At 35.0% G+C, this 26,074-nt stretch overlaps 1 protein-coding gene across 1 annotated transcript in view; it reads left to right on the forward strand.

The window, feature by feature from the left end:
- The window catches only part of CNTLN (centlein), a 375,432-nt gene that overhangs the window by 308,338 nt on the left and 41,020 nt on the right, over positions 1–26,074 (forward strand). The window contains exons 19-23 of the mRNA XM_024126731.3: positions 4,109–4,300; positions 9,875–9,972; positions 11,467–11,593; positions 12,973–13,110; positions 13,712–13,897. Of these exons, the coding sequence (XP_023982499.1) occupies positions 4,109–4,300; positions 9,875–9,972; positions 11,467–11,593; positions 12,973–13,110; positions 13,712–13,897 (741 nt within the window). The remainder of the gene's footprint in view (positions 1–4,108; positions 4,301–9,874; positions 9,973–11,466; positions 11,594–12,972; positions 13,111–13,711; positions 13,898–26,074) is intronic.

Raw genomic sequence — 26,074 nt, forward strand, 5'->3', positions numbered from 1 at the left:
AGGATATACAGTGGAGAAAAGACAGCCTCTTCATTAAGTGGTGCTGGGAAAACTGGACAGGTACATGTAAAAGTATGAAATTAGAACACTCCCCAACATCATACACAAAAATAAATTCAAAATGGATTAATGACCTAAATGTAAGGCCAGACACTATAAAACTCTTAGAGGAAAACAGGCAGACAACTCTATGACGTAACTCACAGCAAGATCCTTTTTGACCCACCTCCTAGAGAAATGAAAATAAACTCAGAAATAAACAAATGAGACCTAATGAAACTTAAAAGCTTTTGCACAGCAAAGGAAACCATAAACAAGAGGCCACCATCAAGAAATCTGGAAACAATAAATGCTGGAGAGGGTGTGGAGAAAAGGGAACACTGTTGCACTGTTGGTGGGAATGTAAATTGATACAGCCACTATGGAGAACAGTATGGAGGTTCCTTAAAAAACTACAAATAGAACTACCATACGACCCAGCAATCTCACTACTGGGCATATACCCTGAGAAAACCATAATTCAAAAAGAGTCATGTACCAAAATGTTCATTGCAGCTCTATTTACAATAACCAGGACATGGAAGCAACCTAAGTGTCCATCGACAGATGAATGGATAAAGAAGATGTGGCACATATATACAATGGAATATTACTCAGCCATAAAACGAAACGAAATTGAGTTATTTGTAGTGAGGTGGATGGACCTGGAGTCTGTCTTACAGAGTGAAGTAAATCAGATGGAGAAAAATAAATACCATATGCTAACACATATATATGGAATCTAAGAAAAAAAAATGGCATGAAGAGCCTAGGGGTAGGACGGGAATAAAGACACAGACCTACTGGAACATGGACTTGAGGATATGGGGAGGGGGAAGGGTAAACTATGACGAAGTGAGAGACTGGCATAGACATATATACACTACCAAACGTAAGGTGGATAGCTAGTGAGAAGCAGCCACATGGCACAGGGAGATCAGCTCGGTGCTTTGTGACCACCTAGAGGGGTGGGATACTGAGGGCGGGAGGGAGGGAGGTGCAAGAGGGAAGAGATATGGGAACATATGTATATGTATAACTGATTCACTTTGTTGTAAAGCAGAAACTAACACACCATTGTAAAGCAATTATACTCCAATAAAGATGTTAAAATAGATAGCTAGTGGGAAGCAGCCACATAGCACAGGGAGATCAGCTCGGTGCTTTGTGTCCACCTAGAGGGATGGGATAGGGACGGTGGCAGGGAGACTCAAGAGGGAGGAGAAATGGGGATATACATATATGTATAGCCTATTTGCTTTGTTATACAGCAGAAACTATCACACCATTGTAAAGTAATTATACTCCAATAAAGATGTTAAAAAAATGTTAAAAATTTGGTCTTCTGTGTTGCCTGAGATTTTACCTAGAATTGTAGCCATGAGTTATGTCTTAACAAATGAAAATCTCAAAAAGTCTAATTTAGATGCAGAACATTAACTTTAGGATTGATAAATGTTCTGCTGCATACTATTTAAGTAAAAGCTTAATAATACTACATTGCTAAAAAAATTGTATTTTAATTTATATAGTAATAAAATAGTAGAACGATTATATATAAAAGCTGAAATCAATATGTGTCTTTATAGCACCATCTGTGTGACAAACAGGTTGACTTGTATTTTTGAAACCTTTCTTCTGTTTCTCAGTATACAAAAGGCATTGCTTTTAGATACCATGGTGTGGGGGTGGGGGTGGATACATAGGTTAACAAGGGCACAGTCCTCTCTCAAGCCTTTGCTAGGGCCGTGGTTGAGGAACAGCCATAATGCTATGGGAGCTAAGAGAATGGAGAAGCTACTTGGTTGGAAAAAAGGAGACAACTGCAGAGAAGATTTCATAAAGGAGGAAATACTAAGCTACTCTTTATGCATGAGAGAGATTTCAGCAGAAGGAAACACCATGTGTAGAGTCATCAATGTAGAAATGGTTGAAAGTTTTGGGGAAGGGCAGAGAAGTTTGACTGCAGGTGATGTGTGACTGAAACACAAATTGAAGTTAAATCTTACAGAGCTTTATTATAACCACAAACATCTGAGCTTTATTCTATTGGGCTGAGGAACCCCTGAAGAGTTTTTTTTTTTTAACATCTTTATTGGAGTATAACTGTTTTACAATGGTGTGTTAGTTTCTGATTTACAACAAGGTGAATCAGTTATACGTATACATATGTTCCCATATCTCTTCCCTCTTGTGTCTCCCTCCCACCCACCCTCCCTATCCCACCTCTCTAGGTGGTCGCAAAGCACCGAGCTGATCTCCCTGTGCTATGCGGCTGCTTCCCACTAGCTAGCTATTTTACATTTGGTAGTGTATATATGTCTATGCCACTCTCTCACTTCGTTACAGCTTACCCCTCCCCCTCCCCGTATCCTCAGGTCCATGCTCTAGTAGGTCTGTGTTTTATTCCCATCCTACCCCTAGTCTCTTCATGACATTTTTTTCTTAGATTCCATATATATGTGTTAGCATACGGTATTTCAGAAGGAGAAAAACAAATACCCTGAAGAGTTTTGAATAAGAGAGTAACAGGTCAATGTTGTTTTGGGAAGTTGTATAAAAGATGGTTTGAACGTAGAGAAAGGTTGCCCATGGGGGAAAGGCTATTGCAGTGGTCTTAGTGGGATGATGAGTCTTCATTAAGAAAGTGGCAGAAGGAAATGAATATGAGAAATATTACATAATTTATAGAACCTGACGATTGGACACAGAATTAATAAACAGGGAGGGAGATGTATTCAACCTTGAATGATAACCAGGAAGATTTTCAGATTTAAGGAAATTATGAGTTTGCTTTTGCTTTTTGATATTAATTATTTGTTACCTTTGGGACAATTCAGGGATGAATATTTCCTGAGAAATATAAAAAACCGTACTTTTAGATCATAGGTTAAAATATAGCCAAAGAAATTTTTTTTTCACCAAAACATACTTGTTATTTCACCAAAACGTAGTTTAATCTCAAATATATCAAGCCCTAGTTTTGAATTCATGATCTAAAATATTCATATTTAACAGTATACACATGTATGCACAAATATATATGTAATTACAGATTTATTGATATACTTTTTAGAAATTGTGTTTAAACATAGTGTTAATACTTAAGTAACTTATGTCCCATATATATATATGACTATACATGTTAGCCACACCTTTTACTGTTTTTATTAGAATTCTTAACAAAGAAAGAATTTTTTCCTCCTCTGAGAGACTTCAGTACCATTTTGTATAATTGTTCCTTATGTTAAACTACCATTATTATAAGCTGCTTTGGAATAATAAAGTAATAGTGCAGTTATCCTCTTAAGGATCTCTAAGTTGTTATGTCATTATAGGTTGGTGGCATTCTGCAGACTACAGATGGGTGAATGAAAGGGGCTAACATGAAGGCGGTTTCTTTTACAGTTACATAAAAGCATTACCAGTATGCCATTTAGTAAAATGTTCATGTTATTAAAAATTTAAATGTAAGGAGTTTAGTGCAGTCTACCTCAACATTACAAAGAGGACTTGTCAACTATCAATCAAGTGCATAAAACTGAGTGAATGTGTTGGTATGCTATTTATTTGAACTAAATCTCTAATAAGCCTCTTCTGCTAATTGGACTTAACGTTTCTGTTGCTAAATGAGAAGCATTTTGGCTGCTATATAGGGTAGTAAGACCTACCCAGTGGAATAAACAACTAACATCTGTTATCCTGTCCTGCTCCAGCTTGGCTTTTACCAGTTAAGTACATCAGCCCTAAAGTCAAGGTTATCAAATATGTGAATCTCTGGAACACCCATGTTTATATGAAGGCAAAGAAATAGCACATCATGAGTAAAGACCAGCCAACCAAAAGATATTGAGTACAGCTGGTCTATTTTGTTTTAACCTTTACAAGCCCTACAACCTTAAGCAAAAACTAGTGAAAGTTAGAATTTTTGTAGTTTTTATAATAACTTTTTGTAATCAGTGTCACTTTTTTCTTTAGCATTTTCCTACCTGTACAATTTGATGCTGATAATTGTTAGGTTAAATGTAATTACTTTTATAATAAATTTATATTTATTTTCTTTAAAAAGAAGCTAAATTTGGATTTGGCTGAGCTTCGGAAAGAAAAAGAAGATTTACTAAAGAAATTGGAGTCTTCATCCGAAATCACAAGTTTGGCTGAAGAAGTTGACCGGATAACTGTTCCACGGATACAAGTTACATCACTTGGCCCTTCAAGGAGCATGGATTTGGAAATGAAGCAATTGCAGTGTAAACTAAAGGTGATTATAAATTTTATTAAAGATGAAAACATTTATTAAGTTAGTGAATCCTTAAAGACATGTTTCTATCAATTCGAATTTAATTCTACTAATAAAGGTAAATTATGGTATAAATAATCCCTAAATTATTAATACTACATTCAATCTCATCTTTCTAGTTTAGCCTGGTAGATTCTTATCTGGTAACTTATAATACTATTCTCTGAAAAAATAGCAAGACACCATGAAATCCTAACTTAGGAGACGATGGAAACTGGCCATTATCATTCTATTCCACTATTCAACTCCTCTCTGCCAGCCACTGAACAGAATTCTTTTTGAACATAATAATGTATCAACATAAATAGAATTGCTTTCCTGTACACATTTTGCTACTGTTTTAATTTGGTGGTTCTTTGTTGGAGATGGGGAAGGAGGAGGGAATTAGGGGAAAGGAGAAGAAGCACAGAGCAAAGGTGAGTTGGTTTAATCAAGTTAAACCTGAGAGTGAGAATAAAGACCAGTGTTCCTTTTGCTTATAAAGAATTGTGTCTAAGTCCAGGTGAGACTGTCAACAACTTAAAAGTAAGGCTGGCCTTAGGTTAAAGAGAATTATCTTGTAAAAAATGGGATTTGTGAGTTCTAATCGGAAAGTTCACTTTCATGCTTCTTAAAACAAGCTCATTTATTCCTCACATATTAATTATTTTCTTCAGTGGGGATTGCTAGCTGGAAGCTAAAAGGACAGTGTATATGGGACCATAGCTATAATGAGAGTTACTAGAAAGAAAATTCTGGTTGAAAATGCACAGAATACACTAGAAATTTAATAACCATGACTGTTAAGAGGGTATTAAGGTATAGAATTGTCAAATAGAGTCAGTTATTTTCAATCCAAAATATTATATGTGTGCTCTTTCTAATAGTAACATCTTTAAATGAAGGATAACTAGTAGGATAAACTAGGATAAAGTTTAAAGTAAATTTGTGTACTATTGCTTGAAAATATTTTGCTTTGTTATTAATAATCAGATATACCAGTTGGTATTAATTTAGATGCTCCTTAAATACCATTTTCTTCAGAGAGTTTTTATGTGCAGAACTTGCCTCAACAACTACGTTTTATAAGTTTAAATACCTTACATAATAGAAATGAGAAAAAATAGTCGTGCAAGTTTGGAACTATATATTTTCTCTTAAGATATGTTTCTGTCTCTGAAAAAATGGAGTGAAATGTATAAATTGAACATTTCAGTGTTTAGGTTTTATATGGAGGATAAAATCATTGCGGTCTTCTTTGATCTTATCTACTACAGATACTTTTATTCACAGTTCAGTGATTCTTCTTATATTTAAGTCTTCATGTGCCTAATATAACTTTTGTTTTCACCAGGATAAAATAGAATGTTAAATCCAGTAATGTCTGATCTGACTTCTAAATTTTTAAAATTGTTAATAGTTTTAAGTTGATTTTTATTTTATTTATTTCATTTTACTTACTACTAATACTCTAACAATTTTTGGTAATAATAGGCCCATATGGATATCTGTAAGCTTATTGCATCATGGTTTACTATGGCATAAGTTTTTACCCATATATAAATCTCTCTCACTTTGAAGGAATGTGTGAGTTACAAAGGTGAGACTAATGAGAATGCCTAAAGCAGTTTAGATCATGCTTGATGTAATTTTGAAGTGACATTGTCCATATCTAACCTGGAGTCCTGGAACACTGACCAGGCTGCATAGGGACAAAAAGGGTAAATCTTTACTTTTGTCTTATTTCATGCTTTAATATGGAAATATTCTGGAAGACTAGGCACTTTTAAATAAATAATACTCTTGATACTACAAATTTCTGTTTCGATATTGTATTAGGTTGCTAGGGATGCCATAACAAAATACCATCGAGTGGCTGGCTTGAATAATAGAAATTTATTTTCCCATAGTTCTGGGGTCTAGAAGTCCAAGGTCAAAGTATTGACACGTTTGATTTCTTCCAAGGCCTCTTTCCTTGGCTTGTGGATGGCTGCCTTCTTGCTGTGTCTTCACATGGTCACCCCTCAGTCTATGAGGTCTGTGTCCTAATTGCTCCTCTTATAAGGACACCAGTCATGTTAGATTAAGGCCCACCCATGTGACCTCATTTTACTTTAATTACCTCCTTAAAAACCCTATCCAAATACATTCTGAAGTACTGGAAGGGGAGGTTAGGTCTTCAACATATGAATTTTGCCAGGACACAATTCAGCCTATAACAGATATCAGATTGCTAACATAATAAATTTCCGAGAAATAGCTTATTTTCTACTTGATGTTTTCTATGCCTAGTAAAACAAAAATGGTTAGATTTGAATCTCTTAAAGGTCTACATCCATCTTTTTTATTTTATCCAATTAATATTAGACTTTTCTATGTAAATTCTTAGGTGTACTTCTGAGATGTACATGGTTCATTCAGAAATTAAAGTTCTCGTGTGCATTTCTGTGTCTTCATTTTTACCCATATTAGACATGTTTCCTCAAGGAACCCAACTTTATATAGATAGGTAATAAAATATTTAGTGACATATAAATTCCTTCCAGTGAATGATATATACATCAGTTATTTATATTTAGTTTAATTTGTAGTTCTTTATATAATCTGGATTGAGTAGTACTCCAACTTATATTTGTGATTTTTTTTTGACCTCCTGATTGTTGAAAGGATACCTTTTGGTGTATACCATGTTCCCTTCCAGTTTTCCAGTAAGTTAATAATGAAGAATAATAGTTTTTAAACTACTGTTAATTTATATATAATCTGTTGCCAGTCTAGTTCTAGGTCTTTTAAAAATGTTAACTCATTAAATACTCGTTTCAACCCTATGAGATAAATTCTGTTATTATATCTATTTTACAGTTAAGCAAACTAAGTACGTTAATTGTCCAAGGTCACACAGCTACTAAGAGATAGAGCTGAGATTAGAACTCAATCCATAGGGCTCCAGCATCCATGCTTTTACTCATTTCACTATGAAAAATTTTTTAAGTGTTTAATAAACTTAAACAGGAAAGCTCTAACCAAGATACATTATTACCATTATGACATCTTTGAAATATGTGTTTTACTCCAGATTTTGTCATGCTGCAGATAAGTATTATGTTGTAGGAAATGGAAAAGGGTCAGAGGACCTGGGTTTTGATCATTTTTTGTCCAGTAACTTCTTGTGGGACCTGACTGAGGAAATTACTTAGCTTCTCCAGAGGTCTAGAGCAGGGATACCTTTCTGCCCTCTTCAAAAGGATTTTTGAGGATTAAACAAAATAACTGTGAGATTTAGAGAGTCTGGCAAAAGTATTTATCAAGCTGGCATTGTTTTATTTATTATAATTCTGTAATCCCTCAATTATCCAGAAGTCAGAATCACAGCATTTTTCAGCCACCTAAAATAACAGGCTTAAGTCTAAAAACATAAAAGAATCAAACAGCTATCTTAAAATCCACTTAATTTATTCTGTTGTAGTTATTGTCAGGCTTCATTTACTGCCTTTTGTTTTTTATTTTAAATACAGCTGTAATGAGTTTATTTAACTTTTCAGCAGAAAACACCTCAAAAGCAGCAAATTAGAAGTATATATATTAAGGGCCAGGATGCTTGTTTTTAGGCAGGAATATTGAGAGAATCAAGAAATTATGATCAACAGATTGACAGAAAAAAATATAAAAATGCTAAGGTAAAAATACAAAATTAGAAAAACAGCAGCCTGGGACCATTCAGAGTAGGGCTGAGTAGCCATTTATATCATAATAGTTCTTAAAGGCATCATTATATAGTGATACAGTGATAATATATTAGATACAGTAATATAACATAATTAATATAGTGATAATATGTATAATATAGTATCATTATATTAAAGTATCACTATTGCTTAATGTAATTATAGATTGTCATTTCTAAATGAATGAACAATCATTCCGGAAAGAATTTAAGTTTAATGATTAAAGCAAAAGCTTCAATTTTTTGGTAAATTTACCAGTGTGGAACATCTTACTCTGGCAGTGCTAGAAATAAGATACCATATGTCACTGTAAACATGTAAAATATGATGGAAATTTAGATTGCATAACACAAAATTTAATCAAAACTTTTAGCATTCAATACAGTTGCCAAGTTGAGGTAGCCTTGGGCTTTTAAGAAAATTAATATAATATTTAATGGAAATTTAAAATTTACATATGCCATACCAATGAGATATTTAAAGTCTGTCTAATGAATGTGACTCACAGTTACATTGTGTGGTTAATGGTTTCATCTTTTCAGATTTATATTTTTTAGAATAAGTTAGTCAAACCTGGAAATAGTTCTCATAGAAACAATTGACTATAGTTATTAGAAAAATTAACGAAATAACTACTACAAATATTTTTAAAGTTATATTTTATTCTATTTATATTATTTAATACTTCTAAAATTTAACAAGTGAATTAATATATGTCAATGCTATCTTACAGGTAGAAAAACCAAAATATCAAATCACTAAATAATATCTCAGAGTACATGTTTTCTTGGAACTTGAGTCAAAATTGAAAGTTAGGTGTCCCTAACACTTTAGCTACTACCTCTGGCTCCTAGGCCACGCAGACAACAAATACCACAAAGGTGTTCTGCTTTGAAAAACTAATAATTATGTATAAATACTTTAATAATTATTATTGTTTATAAGTTCAAGTAAAGAAGTATTCAGTATTTATAAGGTTCTTTATCAGTTATCTTTTACTATCTAACATTATCCTAAAAGGTAGCAGCTTAAAACAACAGCAGTTTATTACTTCTTATGATCCAGTGGGTTCACTATGTAGTTCTTTTGCTGCTGTCAGCTGGGTCCCCTCATATGCCTGCATTCTTCTAAACCAAGGATTTACCTGGGCTAGAAGTTCCAAGAGAGCCTCACTCAAAGGTTGGCAATTGGTCTGCTGGCTGTCATCTGGGGTACCTCAGTACTGTTCCAAATGGCCTTTCCTCTATATTTGTTGGAAGGTGATCCCAGAGCAGCATTCCAAGAGGGAAAAGATGCAAGCTAGAAGGATTTAGGGCCTAGATCTGATATTTGCACAGTGTCATATGCCACATACTTTTGATCAAAGCAAATCGCAGGCCAGGCCAGATTCAAAGGGTTGGGAGACAGATTACACCTCTTGATGGGAGGTGCAGCAAAGCTTTGTGACTATATTTAGTCTGTTACAGGTTATTAGTAAATCCAGAATTCGTTTTAAGTGATCTTACTAAACCATAAAAATAATTAATCACATACACATTTACATTTTACAAAATCCATATTTCCCGTAAATGTATTTTGGGTATATACTCTTTGCAATTATTATGTGAGTGTGTTCTTCTATGATTTTGGCATGTTATATAAAATTTTAGTGTGCCATGTTATTTCTGTTACAACATACAAAATGAAGCATTTAAAAATGTTTAGATGTTCATTTTAATTATAACCATAATTTTTGCAATTTTATTATCTTCATGAAAATGTCATTTATATTTATGCTGCTTTAGAACAAGATTGAAAGACGTATTTGAATTTATGTGTATTTTTAATCTAGAATGCAACTAATGAACTCACTAAACAATCATCAAACTTGAAGTCTCTGAAATTTGAACTCCTAGCAAAAGAAGAACACATAAAGGAAATGCATGAAAAGTATGTGCTTTATATTTTTATCCATTGTATTTGGTGCCACCTAGTGGCGGCTAACTCTATTAAACATTGCACACCAAGAAACAATACCAACTTGTTAAGTTTGCCTTTCTTAGTTCGTTTTTAAGCCTACACAAGATGAAAGTTTAAAGAATATTACATATATAATGGTTTATGGCAAGATAGTTACTATTTTTTAATTAGAGTAAGAATGTTTAAAGTTAGATTTTCCATCTTAAACATATTTAATTCTGAATAAATATCAATTAATGGCCAAAAGACTATGAACAGAAAACTTTAGAATGTAGTAATTACTTGACTAAAAATATATGTATAGGTGATCTTTATATTGGATTTAATGCCTAAACTTATAAAGCAAAGGTGGAAAAAAAAGGAAAGTTTTGTTTGTGTTTAAAATAACTGGAGGGTTATGAAATATTATAATACTTTGTGTATTTATACTAAAAAGGAGTTTAAAATGTTCTATCTCACTGAATCAAAATTATTTCCTTTCTATATCTTTTATAGATATACTAGAGCTTAGAAGTTGTAACATGTTTAGAAAGAATTCTAATCATTCATAATTTGAGATACATATACCTTATGTACATACATGTATACCACGTTATAAGTGAAGATCACTTAAAATCTTAACAGATAAAACTATTAGACAAAAAGATTGGTTAATTTTTTTAAGCAGACTATCTTGAAGCTTACTTATGGATTGAGTTAGTCTTGCTTACTGTTTACCAGTGAGGACTTTAGAGAAACATTCTTTGAATCCTGGCTTCTTTACCTGCTAGCTCTGGGACTCAATTTAATAGAATTAACTCATAAAGTTCTAAGAATTAAATGAGTTAGTACATGTAAAGCACTTATAACAGTGACTGGCACATAGTAAACACTCAATAAATGTTAGCTGTTGTTCTTTTTATAGTAGTAATTGTAGTAGTTGTTACTGCATCTATCATTTTATACTTAGAGTTATCAATTTAAGCTAAACTGATATGTCAGTTCAATCTCATATGATATTAAATTAGAACATCATGCCTAACTTTAGTGTCTTTACATATTATCAAATTTTATATTTGTTTATTAGAGTATAGAATTGTTTCTTATCGGTGTTATGCTTTTGGATAATCTCTAAATATTGCCTTGTATTTTTCTTAGAATGCAAGAATGGAACATAAATATAATAATTTTAAGTTTTCATAAATTTTATTAATTTTTCTTAGTTCTTTTTAAATGTTTTAATATATATATAAAATACTGTAATTACCAAGTCACAACTGGATTATAGATTTTAATATTTTATTCAAATTATTAATAGAGCAATATTTTATGCCATGCAATTATTTTATTAATTTGCAACTTCACTAATATCAGATAGCATTTAAAAATTAACAGTAGGTATAACATTGGATAATATGTAAGATATCATCACTGTTGAAGTATTTTCTATCACTCTTGATAAAATGCCTTTTTTTCCCTTTCAAGGATGTCTCGAATGGAGAGAGATATAACCATGAAAAGACATTTGATAGAGGACTTGAAATTTCGACAGAAAGTAAATTTGGAAAGTAATGAGAGTATTAATGAAATGCTAGAAAATCTTGAAAAAAAGGTATCAATTTTTATGTTCACTGACACTGAAAAAAATCGCTTCCCCTTGTATTTACTTTAACTCAAATATTCAATCTTAATAAAACGTATAGCAAATATTCATAAAATATATGTGTATTGTTACATAATTACATCATTTGCTCTGAAACTACATTATTTGTTTTAAAATTCAAGACTCCAAACGGTCACACATAATATAGTCATTCATTCTTTTTATATTTGTAAACATACCATGAGAAGTTAATCAAGTTTAATTTTAAAAATCTTTAATATTTCTGGGATACATAATTCCATTTCATTCAGCATTTTCTTTTATTTAAAGCTATTATTTATAATGATAGAATTTTAAATGAAAAATATTACAGTCAATGACTATCAGTTCTTTAAAAAGTATACTCATCACGGTTTTTTTTAAAGTGTACTTTTTCCGTATATACATTTAATTCAGTGTACTTAGGAAAAAAGTCATATTTAAAATAGTTGTATAATATCTGATCCCAAAGTAGAAATCAGTGATTTGCTGACTAAGAGATATTTTTTTGCTTAAAAATTTTTAAAGCTGCTATTTACACAAATCATAAAACAAATCATAAAACAGCTTGTGCTTTGGCATTCACTAAATGTCATCCACTCCAGAGAGAGCGTTTCCCTTACTTTCCTTGTTGGAGATAAAAATGTAAGTAATGCTCAGATGGATTTAAGAGAGAAAATTTTACATGAGCAAGACACATGCATACAGATTTTCTTTCTCTTTCTCCTCCACAGACCCACATGAATTATAATTACTTCATAGAGGTTTCTTCAATGCTATCCTTAAAATTTTGCTCATTTTTTTAACTTCAATAATCATTTAAGGTAGTCTTACAATATTTGTGTAAGTAATCATTTAACTTTAATAACTTTAAAGTGAAAAAGAAAAACTATTTTCTTCGGCTGTTCTTTGAAACGTATAATAAATATGTTGTATTACTTATTTAATTTTATCCTAAAAAGTACATGTTACACTTTTACTGGAGAATACAAATGAAAATTATCCATGACTTGGCTTATTTAAGAATCAAAACCAACCATCTCCTATTTAAGGAAGTTTAGGTTAGTAATTAAAGGAAATATAGTTAAAATTAATTTTATATTATTAGAAGGCTACACATACCAATATTCATGCTTTTTTGTGCAATTTTGGGGTTTTGCTATTGATTTAAGGATTGTTAGTATCATTCACAGTATGAGTTCTACAAATCTTATGCTTGAATTTGATATCATTTATGAGAAAATAAACTAGACTTATTCATGTATTCATTTGGTTTCCATTTGAAACAAATACAGTATGGAACTAGAATGCCTTTACCAATAATAATTACCATCATGCTTTTATTGTAGGTGAAAACATTAACTGAAGAGTGTTCCAACAAGAAGGTATCAATCGATTCACTAAAACAAAGACTTAGTGTCTCTGTAAAAGAGAAGTCACAGTATGAACAGATGTATCAGAGAACTAAAGAGGAGTTAGAAAAAAAGGTATGGTTTTAGGACATTTTAGCTTGGAGGTGGACCGTAACAATGTCTTTTTCGTTTTTAAAGTTGTCCTTTTTTTCTCCTCAAAACTACTATGAGCTATTTAAATGTTTCAGATAACTGCAGAGAACATTTATGTCTCTACATAAAACACTAAGAATTTGTTTACTATTAAAGGTAGTGCTGTATTAGAGAAACAGATTTACTTGTCTTGATAATTTCTAATAAATGAGAACTATTGTTAAGAACTGGCATTTATATAAGTGGATATAAATTTTTAGTCCACCTAAACTTATAAGCTAATTAAATACTTCCATTTGATATATGAAATCTTTCGGTCTAAAATGGCTTCCATGTCTTTAATGATTTATAATTTTTATAATTTTTAAAAAGCATAAACTAATTTTGATGATAAATATATGATAATATGTGTGCAGGATATTCATTGAAAATAAACAAAAACAACCATCAATTTTACTCAAATAAAAATGAATACAAGATACAGAGAGAGTAATGAAACCCTTTCCTTATCTGACATCTCTAACTAACATCCAAATCTGTTTAAGAAATATTTTTTTATTCTATGATTACTGGTCTTTTGCAGGATCTCAAGCTTACTTTCCTCATATCAAAAATAAATGAGGCTGAATCTGCCATGGCAGAAATTGAAACAGCAGCATCTAAGCATCTTCAAGGATTAGCAATGCAAAGTGAGCAGGCCCTAGAAGGTGCACAGAAGAAATTGCTGCTAGCCAATGAGAAAGTGGAAGAGTTCACCATATTTGTGAAGGTTTGAATTCTTTGTGCTTTACTAACTTGTACTTTACTTCAGGCAGAGTGGGCAGTGGCCTACTTCAGATGATTTGGGAAGTACGTTGAAGTTCCTTTCTGCTTTCCTAAACCACAAAGCATCTTCCCCTACTTGCCACACTGTTCAAATTTTCTTTATAAAAGATTTGTTTTTAATAGCTTGAGTTTAAAGATGTCCACTCTATTATTAATATTCTTTTCTTAATTTAGTTATGAAATTGTGGTAATCACATAATCAAGACAGGTGGAGTTTTTTTGTTTATTTGATTATTTTTATTTTTGGCTGTGTTGGGTCTTCGTTGCTGTACGCGGGCTTTCTCTAGTTGTAGTGAGCGAGGGCTACTCTTTGTTGCGTGTGCAGGCTTTTCATTGCGGTAGCTTCTCTTGTTGCAGAGCACAGTCTCCAGGTGCTGGGCCTTCAGTAATTGCGGCATGCGGGCTCAGTAGTTGTGGCTTGCGGGCTCTAGAGAGCAGGCTCAGTAGTTGTGGTGCACAGGTTTCGTTGCTCCACAGCAGGGCTGCTCCTGGACCAGGGCTCGAACCCATGTCCCCTGCATTGGCAGGCGGATTCTTAACCACTGCACCACCAGGGAAGTCCCAAGACAGATTTTAAGACAAAAGAATTCAGTCATTTTCATTCCACTCTCCTTTTAAAAATCATCCAAGCAAGAACAACCAGAAACTTGCTCCATGATAATTGAAGTTGAGACATTGCACCCCAGCCCATGACCTATCAGACATGGAATGGATAGAGGAATGGTAAATGATCTAGCAGGACAAAAGGAAGACAAGCTGAAGTGTCTACAAAGGGTGTACCATCTGGAAATTATCTGACCACTGAAGACTCCCAGAACGGTTCTGGCATTGGCTGCGCAAGGAACCACCAAAGCTGAGGGTGGTGTGGGAGAAGAGAATACCAGGCTAAAATAGGTGTTTTGTTTGAAAGTCTTTATAAGGAATTTTTAGACCTCTGGCCTGTACTTCTGCCCCACATGGTCAGCCAGTATTCCTCCCTTAACTATCCTGGAAAAACTCAGGAGGAGCAGTTCTAGTTTCAGAGATATGAGGCACTGAGGGCTGGGAACCTGGTGATTGCTCCGCTCCTTTCAATCCCACTGTGAGTTGTTTGCACCCCTGTTTAGTGCCTTTTATTCTGCCTTGTATTATAGTCAGCAAACAGATCTGTTTCCATTATATAAATTATGATGAGTTCCTTAAAGTCAAGAACAACGTTTTATTAATCTCTACCTCCACAACATGTACCATAGTGACTTGCAAAGAGTTAGCATGCAATAATGATCACTAACTAATCAAATTGAATTTCTCTTAGGAATATGAAATTTTAATAAAAGCCCTTTTGGCCTTTAAAAATAAGAATTAAGACAATTGGACTACTGTGGGAGGGTAACTCTTTACTTTCCCCCTTTTATCTCCTGAAGTTGCAATGCTCTCTTTTTCTTTTTCTTTTTTTTTTTTTTTTTTTTGCGGTACGCGGGCCTCTCACTGTTATGGCCTCTCCCGTTGCGGAGCACAGGCTCCGGATGCGCAGGCTCAGAGGCCTTGGCTCATGGGCCCAGCCGCTCCGCGGCATGTGGGATCTTCCCGGACCGGGGCCTGTCTTCGATGAGATTGAGTTCTTCCCGCTACTTGTTCCTTTGGCTGGCATATATTATTAAAAACTTGCCTGTCATAACAGTAGAAACTTACTTAAATATATAAATATTTTTAATTGATGGAATCTTTATAAAATTAAAATTTAAATATTCTTCTATGGAATAAAATAACATCACCACTTACTGTCTTCTTTCTCAAATAACCCTACTGTTATTTGAACCACTCAACTAGACTTGCTGCATATATAATTATTATATATATAAATACGTTAGTGTTCTCAAATCAGTTACCCCCTTAGGTATTGATCTTATTTATAAGAATTAACATTCCTGGGCTTATAAGTTGAATATAAGATGGCAAATAACTGGATCCTATGTATAGTACCATTTTCTTTATTCCTCTAAAAATAACAGCTTACAGCATTTTATGCCAGTGTTAATAGTACCCCATTTAGAACGAATCCCTTACTTTGTTTCTTTGGAAATCATAGATACCTTGGGAGTTTTCTCATTTAAAAAATATCTGCAAAATGAATGGAATAAAACATTTTATCTCTTTCAATGAAGGTTTCAAATGGTATAAAGTCAGACCAATAATGCTTGCCTCAGAGGACTCTAAATGATTGCAGAGTATTAATTTAAATTTATTAATTTAATCATATTTCCTTTTCCCGATTTAAAATGTCAATGCTTGTTGAATAGCCTCACTGTTTAACTTATGATAAGCACTCTCGTTGAATATTGTCATTATTTTACTCATGATGTAGAGCTGTTTTTATTATGACTTCTAGCTTCATAAACCTTTGTTTTCCATGTTTTATATTCAGCTTAGAGTTGCATTTTTTGTACTGGTAACCAATATATAAAATATGAAATGCACACTTATAAGATTTACTCAAATGCTAATTATGGTTTTTCCTAAAGTATTCCTTGAACGTGTCCTGTTTAAAAAAGATTGATAACCAGAAGTTTTTAAAATAGAAAAATGAATTTTATGATTAGATATCTGATTATTATAGACTTGATGAAGTTTCATGACCTTTATGATAGTGTAATGGGTGTACTTCTTCACATAGAGTGGTTTGGCAAAAATTATCTTTTAAAAAACAAACTTCTTATTTATGTCCAAGGATATGAATAGTATTTAATGATATAGTGAATGTCTAATCTCTAGTTGTTTGAGAGTAACATACTAATCCTTCATATGTTTCACCAACAATGATATAGAGTATAGATGTCCTAGTAGATAAATTCAGGATTGCCGTGGTTTCATGACTTTTTAATTTGAGTAACATATTAAAGGTCCTAGAGTAGAGAATGATAACAGATATGGATAAAATATTTTTAGTACTCTTTCAGAAATTTTCCATGTTGTTTCAGTTTGGTATTTAGATTGCTTGCATTAGAATCAACAGATTCTATTACATTTAAATAAAATTCATAATTCCGGGCATTATTGAATCAAAATCTTGGTTGGGGTGAGGCCCAATAATCTGCATATAAAAACTAGGTGATATTATGCATTAATACTGTTTTGAAAACATTGTATTTTTTTTAAAGCCCAGCATTGCTTTTATGGATTGAATCTATATAACAAAATATTTATCAGTTTGGTATTTAATAGTACCTTTTACCACTCATGACTTCTAATGGTAATTTGACATTTGTTTTACTTAACTTTGTTTTAGGGTCAATATGTATTTGATAATGGTACCACTTCTACTGCTTAATCCATTTCTCTAATAAAGGGCCATAAGCAAACTAATGCCCAAACCAGAAACATTGGCAAAGACTGGATATTTGGGTCTGAGGAAGGAGATTACTGTCATCCTTCTCTTCTTCACATGTATGGCCCACCCTAGAACTGGGCAGAAATGCTCAGGAGCTGCCATCTGCAGTGACATACCATCAGTGACGTCCTAAACACTACTGCATTACAGCTCAGCTTTCACCTTTTTAAAAATTTAAGACCTTCCATAATTTGACCCTATTCTGTTTAGAATCTAATTTTTTTTCCCACTACTCTCCAAATTTCACCCAGATTGTGTTCAGTCTTGCCTTTCCTCAAGTTCTCCTTCTTCCTTGACATATCCTTCTCTCTTTGCTCTTTGCTCTAAATCCTTCCGATTTAGCTCAGGGCCTTCCTCTTTCATGAATCATTTCTTTAACTCTGTGGTTAAGGGGAAAGGACCCTACTCTGCCAGTTTCTGGTTCTGTTATCTCAGGCAAGTGACTTAATCCTCTGTGTCTCAGTTTCCCCATCTATAGAATTAGTGTAATCATGGGACGTACCTGAAGTGAGGATTTAAATAAGTTAACATAGATAAAGCTCAAACATTGCCCAATATGCTCAGTGTTATCTGAGTGTCAGCTAGTAGTATGACTGTCATTTATCTCCTGAATAATTGTTGTATATACCATATAAATTAACACATAACTGCAAACTCTCATATTGTTCTTTTTGTTTCAAGTAGATTATTATAGTCAATTTGAAGTTAGGGTATTGTCATTCATTTACCCAAAGAACTGGCACATAATAGAGCTCACTAAGTTCTTGAAGAATTGATTTTACATCTGCTTTAAGAATGGTACAGGACACATAGTCACTGCTCAGATTGAAACCTCTGTGAATGCAAGAGCTATGCATATTGCCTAACAAGCATAGTTAAAGAATGTGCATAGTTCCTACATGGAACATTATGATCGCCAGGACTCATTCTGTACAGAGCTTATTAGGGTATCAAGTACACAAAAGTATTTAATAAATATTATTAGTAGTATTAATAGTAATAATGTTTGTTCTGGCCATGTTATGGAATCTGTGTTCCCTTTACTCTTTTCATTTATGCATAGGGCACAACCAGATTATGGGAGAGGAGTGGCCATCTGTTCTAGATCTAGTCTTGAATATGGAATTTTGCCCTGGAGTAAAATCAAATGCTTTGAGCATCTGGGCTGGATATATGTGGCAGAGCTGAGATTTGGAATTCTAATAACTGAATAAAACACACAAGGGAAATTTCTAGAAGTATTTGCTCAGTTTGATTGAGCCCTGATATAGGTTTGTTAATGTGCTTGTATGTGAGAGTCATATGGTCAATTCCATCTTCTCGATGGCTTTTGTTAGCTGATAAATAAATACCAGCCAAAGAACAACATTTAGCCAGAAGCTTAAATCATTTAATTATCAATATGTACTTGCTTGGTAAGATTTAGTATGATGATTTGGGCATATAAATTTCTTGCTTCTTTAGTGAGAACATTTGTAGAGCATTATAATTTAATTTTTAATAGGTACAATTGTTAATACTTTGGTACTGATCTACTCTATTATGATTTTTTTCTATTTTTTCCCAACTTTATTGAGATACGACATATAACAATGTATAAGATTAAGCTATACAGTATGGTGACTTGATACATGTATATATTATGAAATGTTTACTACGATAAGGGTAGTTAACACATCCTTAACCTCACATAATTACCATTTTATTGTTATTGTTATGGTAAGGACATTTAAAATCTACTCTCATAGCAAATTCCAAGTATACAACACAGTATTGTTAACTATAGTCACTATGCTTTGCATTAGATCCCTGGAACTTATAACTGGAAGTTTGTACCATTTGACCAACATCCCATTTCCCCCACCCCTCAGCCCCTATCTTTTTCTGTCTGACTTATTTCTCTTAATATAATACTCTCAGGGTCCATCCGTGTTGTCACAGATGGCAGGATTTCCTTCTTTTTCATGGCTGAGTAATATTCCTGTGTGTGTGTGTGTGTATACATATATATGTATATATATATGTATATATATGTATATATATATATATGTATATATACATATATATATACACACATGCCACATTTTCCTTATCCATTAATCCATTGATGGACACTTAAGTTGCTTCCATGTCTTGACTAGTGCAAATAATGCTGCCCTGACCATGGGAATGCATATGTCTCTTTGAGATCCTGTTTCACTTCCTTTGGATATGTACTCAGAAGTGGGATTGCTGGTAGTTCTATTTTTAATTTTTTTGAGGGACCTCTATACTGTTTTCCATAGTGGCTGTACCAATTTACATTCCCACCAACAGTACATAATGGTTCCCTTTTCTCCACATCCTTGTCAGCATTTGTTATCTCTTGTCTATTTGATAATAGCCATTCCAACAGGTGTGAGGTGATATCTGTGGTTTTGATTTTCATTTCTCTGATGATTAGTGAGGTTGAGCACCTTTTCATGAACTTTTTGGCCATTTGTATGTGTTCTTTGGAAAAATGTCTGTTGAAGTCCTTTGTCCATTTTTAAATTGGATTATTTGGGTTTTTGTTATTAAGTTATATGAGTTGTATATAGTTTGAAGTCAGGAAATGTGATACCTCCAGCTTTGTTCTTTCTCAAGATTCCTTTGGCTATTCAGTCTTTTGTTGTTTCATACAAATTTGGGGATTTTTTCCTATTTCTGTGAAAAATGCCATTGGAACTTTGATAGAGGTCGCAGTGAATCTCTAGGTGGCTTTGGGTAGAATGGACATTTTAACAATATTCACTCTTTTAATCAGGATATCATTCCATTTATTTGTGTCTTCTTTAGTTTCTTTCATCAGTGTCTTATAGTTTTTGGTGTATAGATCCTTCAGTTCCTTGGTTAAATTTATTCCTAAAATTTTATTGTGTTGGGTGCCACTATAAGTGGGACTGTTTTATTTCTTTTTTACATGTTTAATTCTTAGTGTATAGAAACATGACTAATTAATTTTTGTCTGTTGATTTTGTATCCTGCAACTTTACTGAATTTGTTGATTAATTCTAACAGCTTTTTGATGGAGTCCTTAGGACTTTCTATATAAAAGATCATGTCATGAGCAAACAGAGACAATTTTATTTCTTTCTTTCTGATTTGGATGCCTTTTATTTCTTTTTACTGCCTAATTGCTCTAGCTAGGACTTCCAGTACTGTGTTGAATAGGAGTGGTGAAAGTGGGCACTTTTCTCTTGTTGCTGATCTTAGAGGGAAAGGTTTCAGCCTTTCACTGTTGAGTGTGATGTTAGCTTGGGCTTGTATTATATGGCCTTTGTTATGTTCCAGTATTTTCCTTCTATACCCAGTTTGTAGAGAGTTTTATCATGAAAGGATGTTAAATTTTCTCCAATGCCCTTTCTGCATTTATTGAGATGATCATATGATTTTTATCCTTCATTCTTTTAATGTAGTGTATCACACTTATTGATTTGTGTATGTTGACTCATTCTTGCATTCCAGGAATAAATCCCACTTCACCATGGTGTATGATCCTTTTAATGTGCTGTTGAATTCAGTTTGCTAGTATTTTGTTCAGAGGTTTTGCATCTATATTCATCAGGGTCATTGGCCTATAGTTTTCTTTTCTTGTAATGTCCTTATCTGGCTTTGGTATCAGGTTAATGCTCACCTCATAAAATGAGTTTGAAAGTGTTCTCTCCTTTTACATTTTTTGGAAGAGTTTGAGAAGGATTGACTTTAATTTTTCTTTGGTAGAATTCACCAGTGAAGCCATCAAGTCATGGGCTTTTCTTTGTTGGAAGGTGTTTGATAGCTGATTCAGTCTTCTTACTCACTATTAATCTGTTGAGATTTTCTGTTACTTCATGATTCAGTCTTGGTAGGTTGTATGTTTTAGGAATTTATCCATTTCTTCTAGGTTGTCCAATTTGTTGACATATAATAGTTCATAGTATCCTCTTATGATCCTTTGTATTTCTGTAGTATCAGATGTAATATCTTCTCTTTCATTTCTAATTTTATTAATTTGAGTCCTCTCTTCTTTTTCTTGGTAAATCTACATAAAAGTTTATCCATTTTGTTTATCTCTTTAAAAAACTAGATCTTAGTTTCACTAATCTTTTCTTTGTCTTTTTTGTCTCAATTTATTTATTTCCACTCTTCTCTTTGTTATTTCCTCCCTTCTACTACCTTTGGGTTTAGTTTGTTCTTTTTGTAGTTCCTTGAGGTGTAAAGTTAGATTATTTTTTTGAGATTTTTTTGTTTTTATTTTGCTTAATGTAGGGTTCCACATGGCAGAAGAGGCCAGTGACAGGAGTTGGGTGTTGGCGTGCAGGTGCTCAGGTGGAGGGGTTAGCTGCAGGTGAGCCCAGCAGTGCAGGCCAGTGAGAGGAGACAGAGCCAGATCTGGGCCCACAAACAGCTGTGGGGGCCTTAGCTGTCAGCATGTAGTCCTATGGCTACAGGGCCTCACCACAGGCACTTGCATGTCGTTGGAGGCCAGTGACAGGAGTCAGACCAGTGGCGAACTGGTCCACAGCTGAAGGGATTAGCCCCAAATGCATGCATGGCAATGTATCAGCTGCAGGGGTCTAGGCTGGCATCTTGCACTTATGCACCTGCAAAGGCCAAGCTGACTTCCAGTGCAGATTGGAGGGTCCAGGGAGGGAGTCAGTCAGGTGGCATCCGTGAAGGTTGAAACCTGTGGGGGGAAATCACAGTGGTGAAATCTGCAGGGGGTTCATGGCAGCTGTCCTGGGCTTTGGTTTCTTCAGTGGCGAAAGCTGTTGGGATCCTGCACAGAGCTGTAAACCACAGCTGCTCTTGCTGCATAGCTGATATTGGGAGCCCCAGGCATTCTTCCTTGCTCCAACCTGTCTTTATTTGTCTTAGCTTTGTCAGTCTCTGGGTGGTGTGAAACTGAAGTGGGTCCGTCATGCAGTGATATGAAAACGGGGGAAGTTGGTTCCTCACCTCATTCTCCCTTTCCCAGCGAGGGAACTCTTTTGAACTGGGCAGTTCCCCCTTGGCACTGAGCAGTGCCACCCTGGGGTATGCGATAATGCAGGCAAAATGAAACTGTCCTTCTTTTTCTTTGTGTGGAGTTATTCTCAGGTTTTTTGCTCCACTGTGTTGCTGAAATTTCTTAAGTGGACTCCTGAGCTCTTCCAGAGCTATTTTTGTTTGTGGATATCTGTCTAATTGTTGATATTTGTGGGGGGATGGAGGCTGGATCTCCCATACTATATTTTGGTGACATCACTTCTTAATTATGATTTTTAAACAGTTTTATAATAAAATCCAATTTGAGTTAACTCTTTCTGTCCTATCATTATATAAGAAAGGTAAATGACAGCTGTTTTTAAAGACAAGTTTTTAATAAAAATACATTACTTTAAGTGGGTGAACTTTAAAATATGTAAATTATATCTTGATAAAGCTGTTTAGGAAGGTGTTTAAAAAAAAAGACATTACTTCTCCAAGAAACTATGATGATAGGAGTGACTCCACTGTATTGGAGCAGCCAGTTCATCATAATAATCAAATCTTACTGAAAAATCTAATCAGTCCATTATGATTCAGTGAAATTCAAAACTTTTTGTTGTTCGCTAATACAGATCAAGACTCATTATAAAGACTGGAAAACTAGATCTTAATAAGACTGGAATGAAATAGCTTGCTGTCTTTCGCTCTAACACTATTGCTCACTGCTTAAACTAAATTATATTATAATATTGAGAAACATAGTGACTTTAAGTTGAGATGTAAATCTAAGAAAGTACTTTTACTTTGAAAATATAATCAAATATTGGGACAATTCCTAGCCCATGATATTCCAAGAAGTTTAAGAAGGCTGACATAAGTTTTTAGAAATTCAGTTAACATTAATTGAATGCTTATTTTGTGCCATACAGTGTTTTTACTTATCTTGACAATAAGTGATAGCCATTATTCAACTGATGCAAGCAGAGTGAAATTTTTTTAAGCTTCTATTGTTTTTAACATTGGAGTATTTTTAAAGTTTTGCACAATTTGGGAGTTTTAAAGTTGCTTACGGGGGGACCCTGAAGATGGCGGAAGAGTAAGACATGGAGATCACCTTCCTCCCCACAAATACATCAAAAATATGTCTACATGTGCAACAACTCCTACAGAACACCTACTGAACGCTGGCAGAAGACCTCAGCCTTCCCAAAAGGTAAGAAACTCCCCATGTACCTGGGTAGGGCAAAAGAAAAAACAGAGACAAAAGAGTAGGGATGGGACCTGCACCTCTGGGAGGGAGCTGTGAAGGAGGAAAAGGTTCCCCGCACTAGGAAGCCTCTTCACTGGTGGAGACGGGGGGTGGGGGGTGGGTGGGGAGCTTTGGAGCCACGGAGGAGAGCACAGCAACAGGGGTGCAGAGGGCAAAGCAGAGAGATTCCTGCAGAGAGGATCAGTGCCGGCCAGCACTCACCAGCCTGAAAGGCTTGTCTGCTCACCTGCCAGGGCGGGTGGGGGTGGAAGCTGAGGCTTGGGCTTCGGAGGCCAGATCCCAGGGAGAGGACTGGGGTTGGCTGCATGAGCACAGCCTGACGGGGGCTAGTGCACCACAGCTAGCCAGGAGGGAGTCTGGGAAAAAGTCTGGACCTGCCGAAGAGACAAGAGACCATTGTTTTGGGGTGCACAAGAAGAGAGGATTCAGAGCACTGCCTACACAAGCTTCAGAGATGGGCGCAAGCTGCGGCTATCAGCTTGGAACCCAGAGATGGGCATGAAACGCTAATCCTGCTGCTGTAGCCACCAAGAAGCCTGTGTGCAAGCACAGGTCACTATCTACACCTCCCCTCCCAGAAGCCAGTGCAGCCCGCTACTGCCAGGGTCCAGTGATCCAGGGACAACTTCCCTTGGAGAACAAACGGCGTGCCCCAGGCTGTTGCAGCATCATGCCGCTGCCGCCACAAGCTCATCCCTCATTCCAGTTATAACTAGCATACCTTTCCCTCTCACCAGCCTGAATGAGCAAGAGCCCCCTAAAAAGCCACTGGTTTAACCCCCTCCTGTCTGGGTGGGGAACAGATGCGTGAGGGCAACCTATACGCAGAGGTGGGGCCAAAACCAAAGCTGAACCCCAGGAGCTGTGCAAACAGAGAAGAGAAAGGGAAATCTCTCCATGCAGCCTCAGGAGCAGCGGATTAAATCTCCACTCTCAACTTGATGTACCCTGCATCTCTGGAATACCTTAACAGACAATGAATCATCCCAAATTGAGGCAGTGGACTTCGGAAGCAACTATACACTTGGGATTTGCTGTCTGCGGCTGATTTGTTTCTAATTTTTATGTTTATTTTAGTTTAGTGTTTAGCGCATGTGATCATTGGTGGATTTGTTTACTGGTTTAGTTGCTCTTTTAAAATTATTACTTTTTTTATCTTTTCATTTTAATAATTTTTTCTTTTTATTTATTTATTATTATTTTTAAATTTTTATTTATTTTTCTTTCTTTTTTTTCACCCTTCAGAGCCGTGTGGGTGACAGGGTCTTGGTGCTCCGGGCTGGTGTCAAGGCCTGAGCCTCTGAGGTCGGAGGGCTGAGATCAGGACACTGGACCACTAGAGACCTCCTGGCCCCAGCTAATATGAATCGGCGAGAGCTCTCCCAGAAATCTCCGTCTCAACGCTAAGACCCAACTCCACCCAGCAGCCAGCAAACTCCAGTGCTGGACGCCACATGCCAAACAACTAGCAAGACAGGAACACAACCCCACCCATTAGCAGAGAGGCTGCCTAAAATTATACTAAGTTCACAGATACCCCAAAACACACCCCCGGACATGGCCCTGCTGATCAGAAAGACAAGATCCAGCCCCACCCAGAAGAACACAGGCACCAGACCCCTCCACCAGGAAGCCTACACAAGCCACTGAACCACCCTCACCCACTGGGGGCAGACACCACAAACAATGGGAACTATGAACCTGCAGCCTGTGAAAAGAGGACCTCAAACATAGTAAGTTAAACAAAATGAGAAGACAGAGAAATATGCAGCAGATGAAGGAGCAAGGTAAAAACCCACCAGATGAAACAAATGAAGAGGAAATAGTCAGTGTACCTGAAAAAGAAATCAGAATAATGATAGTAAAGATGATCCAAAATCTTGGAAATAGAATGGAGAAAATATAAGAAACTTTTAACAAGGATCTAGAGGAACTAAAGAGCAAACGAACAATGATGACCAACACAATAAGTGAAATTAAAAATTCTCTAGAAGGAATCAATAGCAGAATCACTGAGGCAGAAGAACAGATAAGTGACCTGGAAGGTAAAATAGTGGAAATGACTACTGCAGAGCTCAATAAAGAAAAAAGAATGAAAAGAATTGAGGACACTCTCAAAGACCTCTGGGACAACATTAAATGCACCAACATTTGAATTATAGGCGTCCCAGAAGAAGAAGAGGAAAAAAAGTGTCTGAGAAAATAATTGAAGAGATTATACTTGAAAACTTCCCTAACATGGGAAAGGAATTAGTCAAGTCCAGGAAGCGCAGAGGTTCCAAACAGGATAAATCCAAGGAGAAACATGCCAAGACACATATTAATCAAACTATCAAAAATTAAATACAAAGAAAAAATATTAAAAGCAGTAAGGGAAAAGCAACAAATAACATACAAGGGTATCCCCATAATGTTAACAGCTGATCTTTCAGCAGAAACTCTGCAAGCCAGAAGGGAGTGGCAGGACATATTTGAAGTGATGAAAGAGAAAAACCTACAACCAAGATTACTCT

Source organism: Physeter macrocephalus, chromosome 9, assembly GCF_002837175.3.
Source record: "Physeter macrocephalus isolate SW-GA chromosome 9, ASM283717v5, whole genome shotgun sequence".
Lineage (NCBI taxonomy): Eukaryota > Metazoa > Chordata > Mammalia > Artiodactyla > Physeteridae > Physeter > Physeter macrocephalus.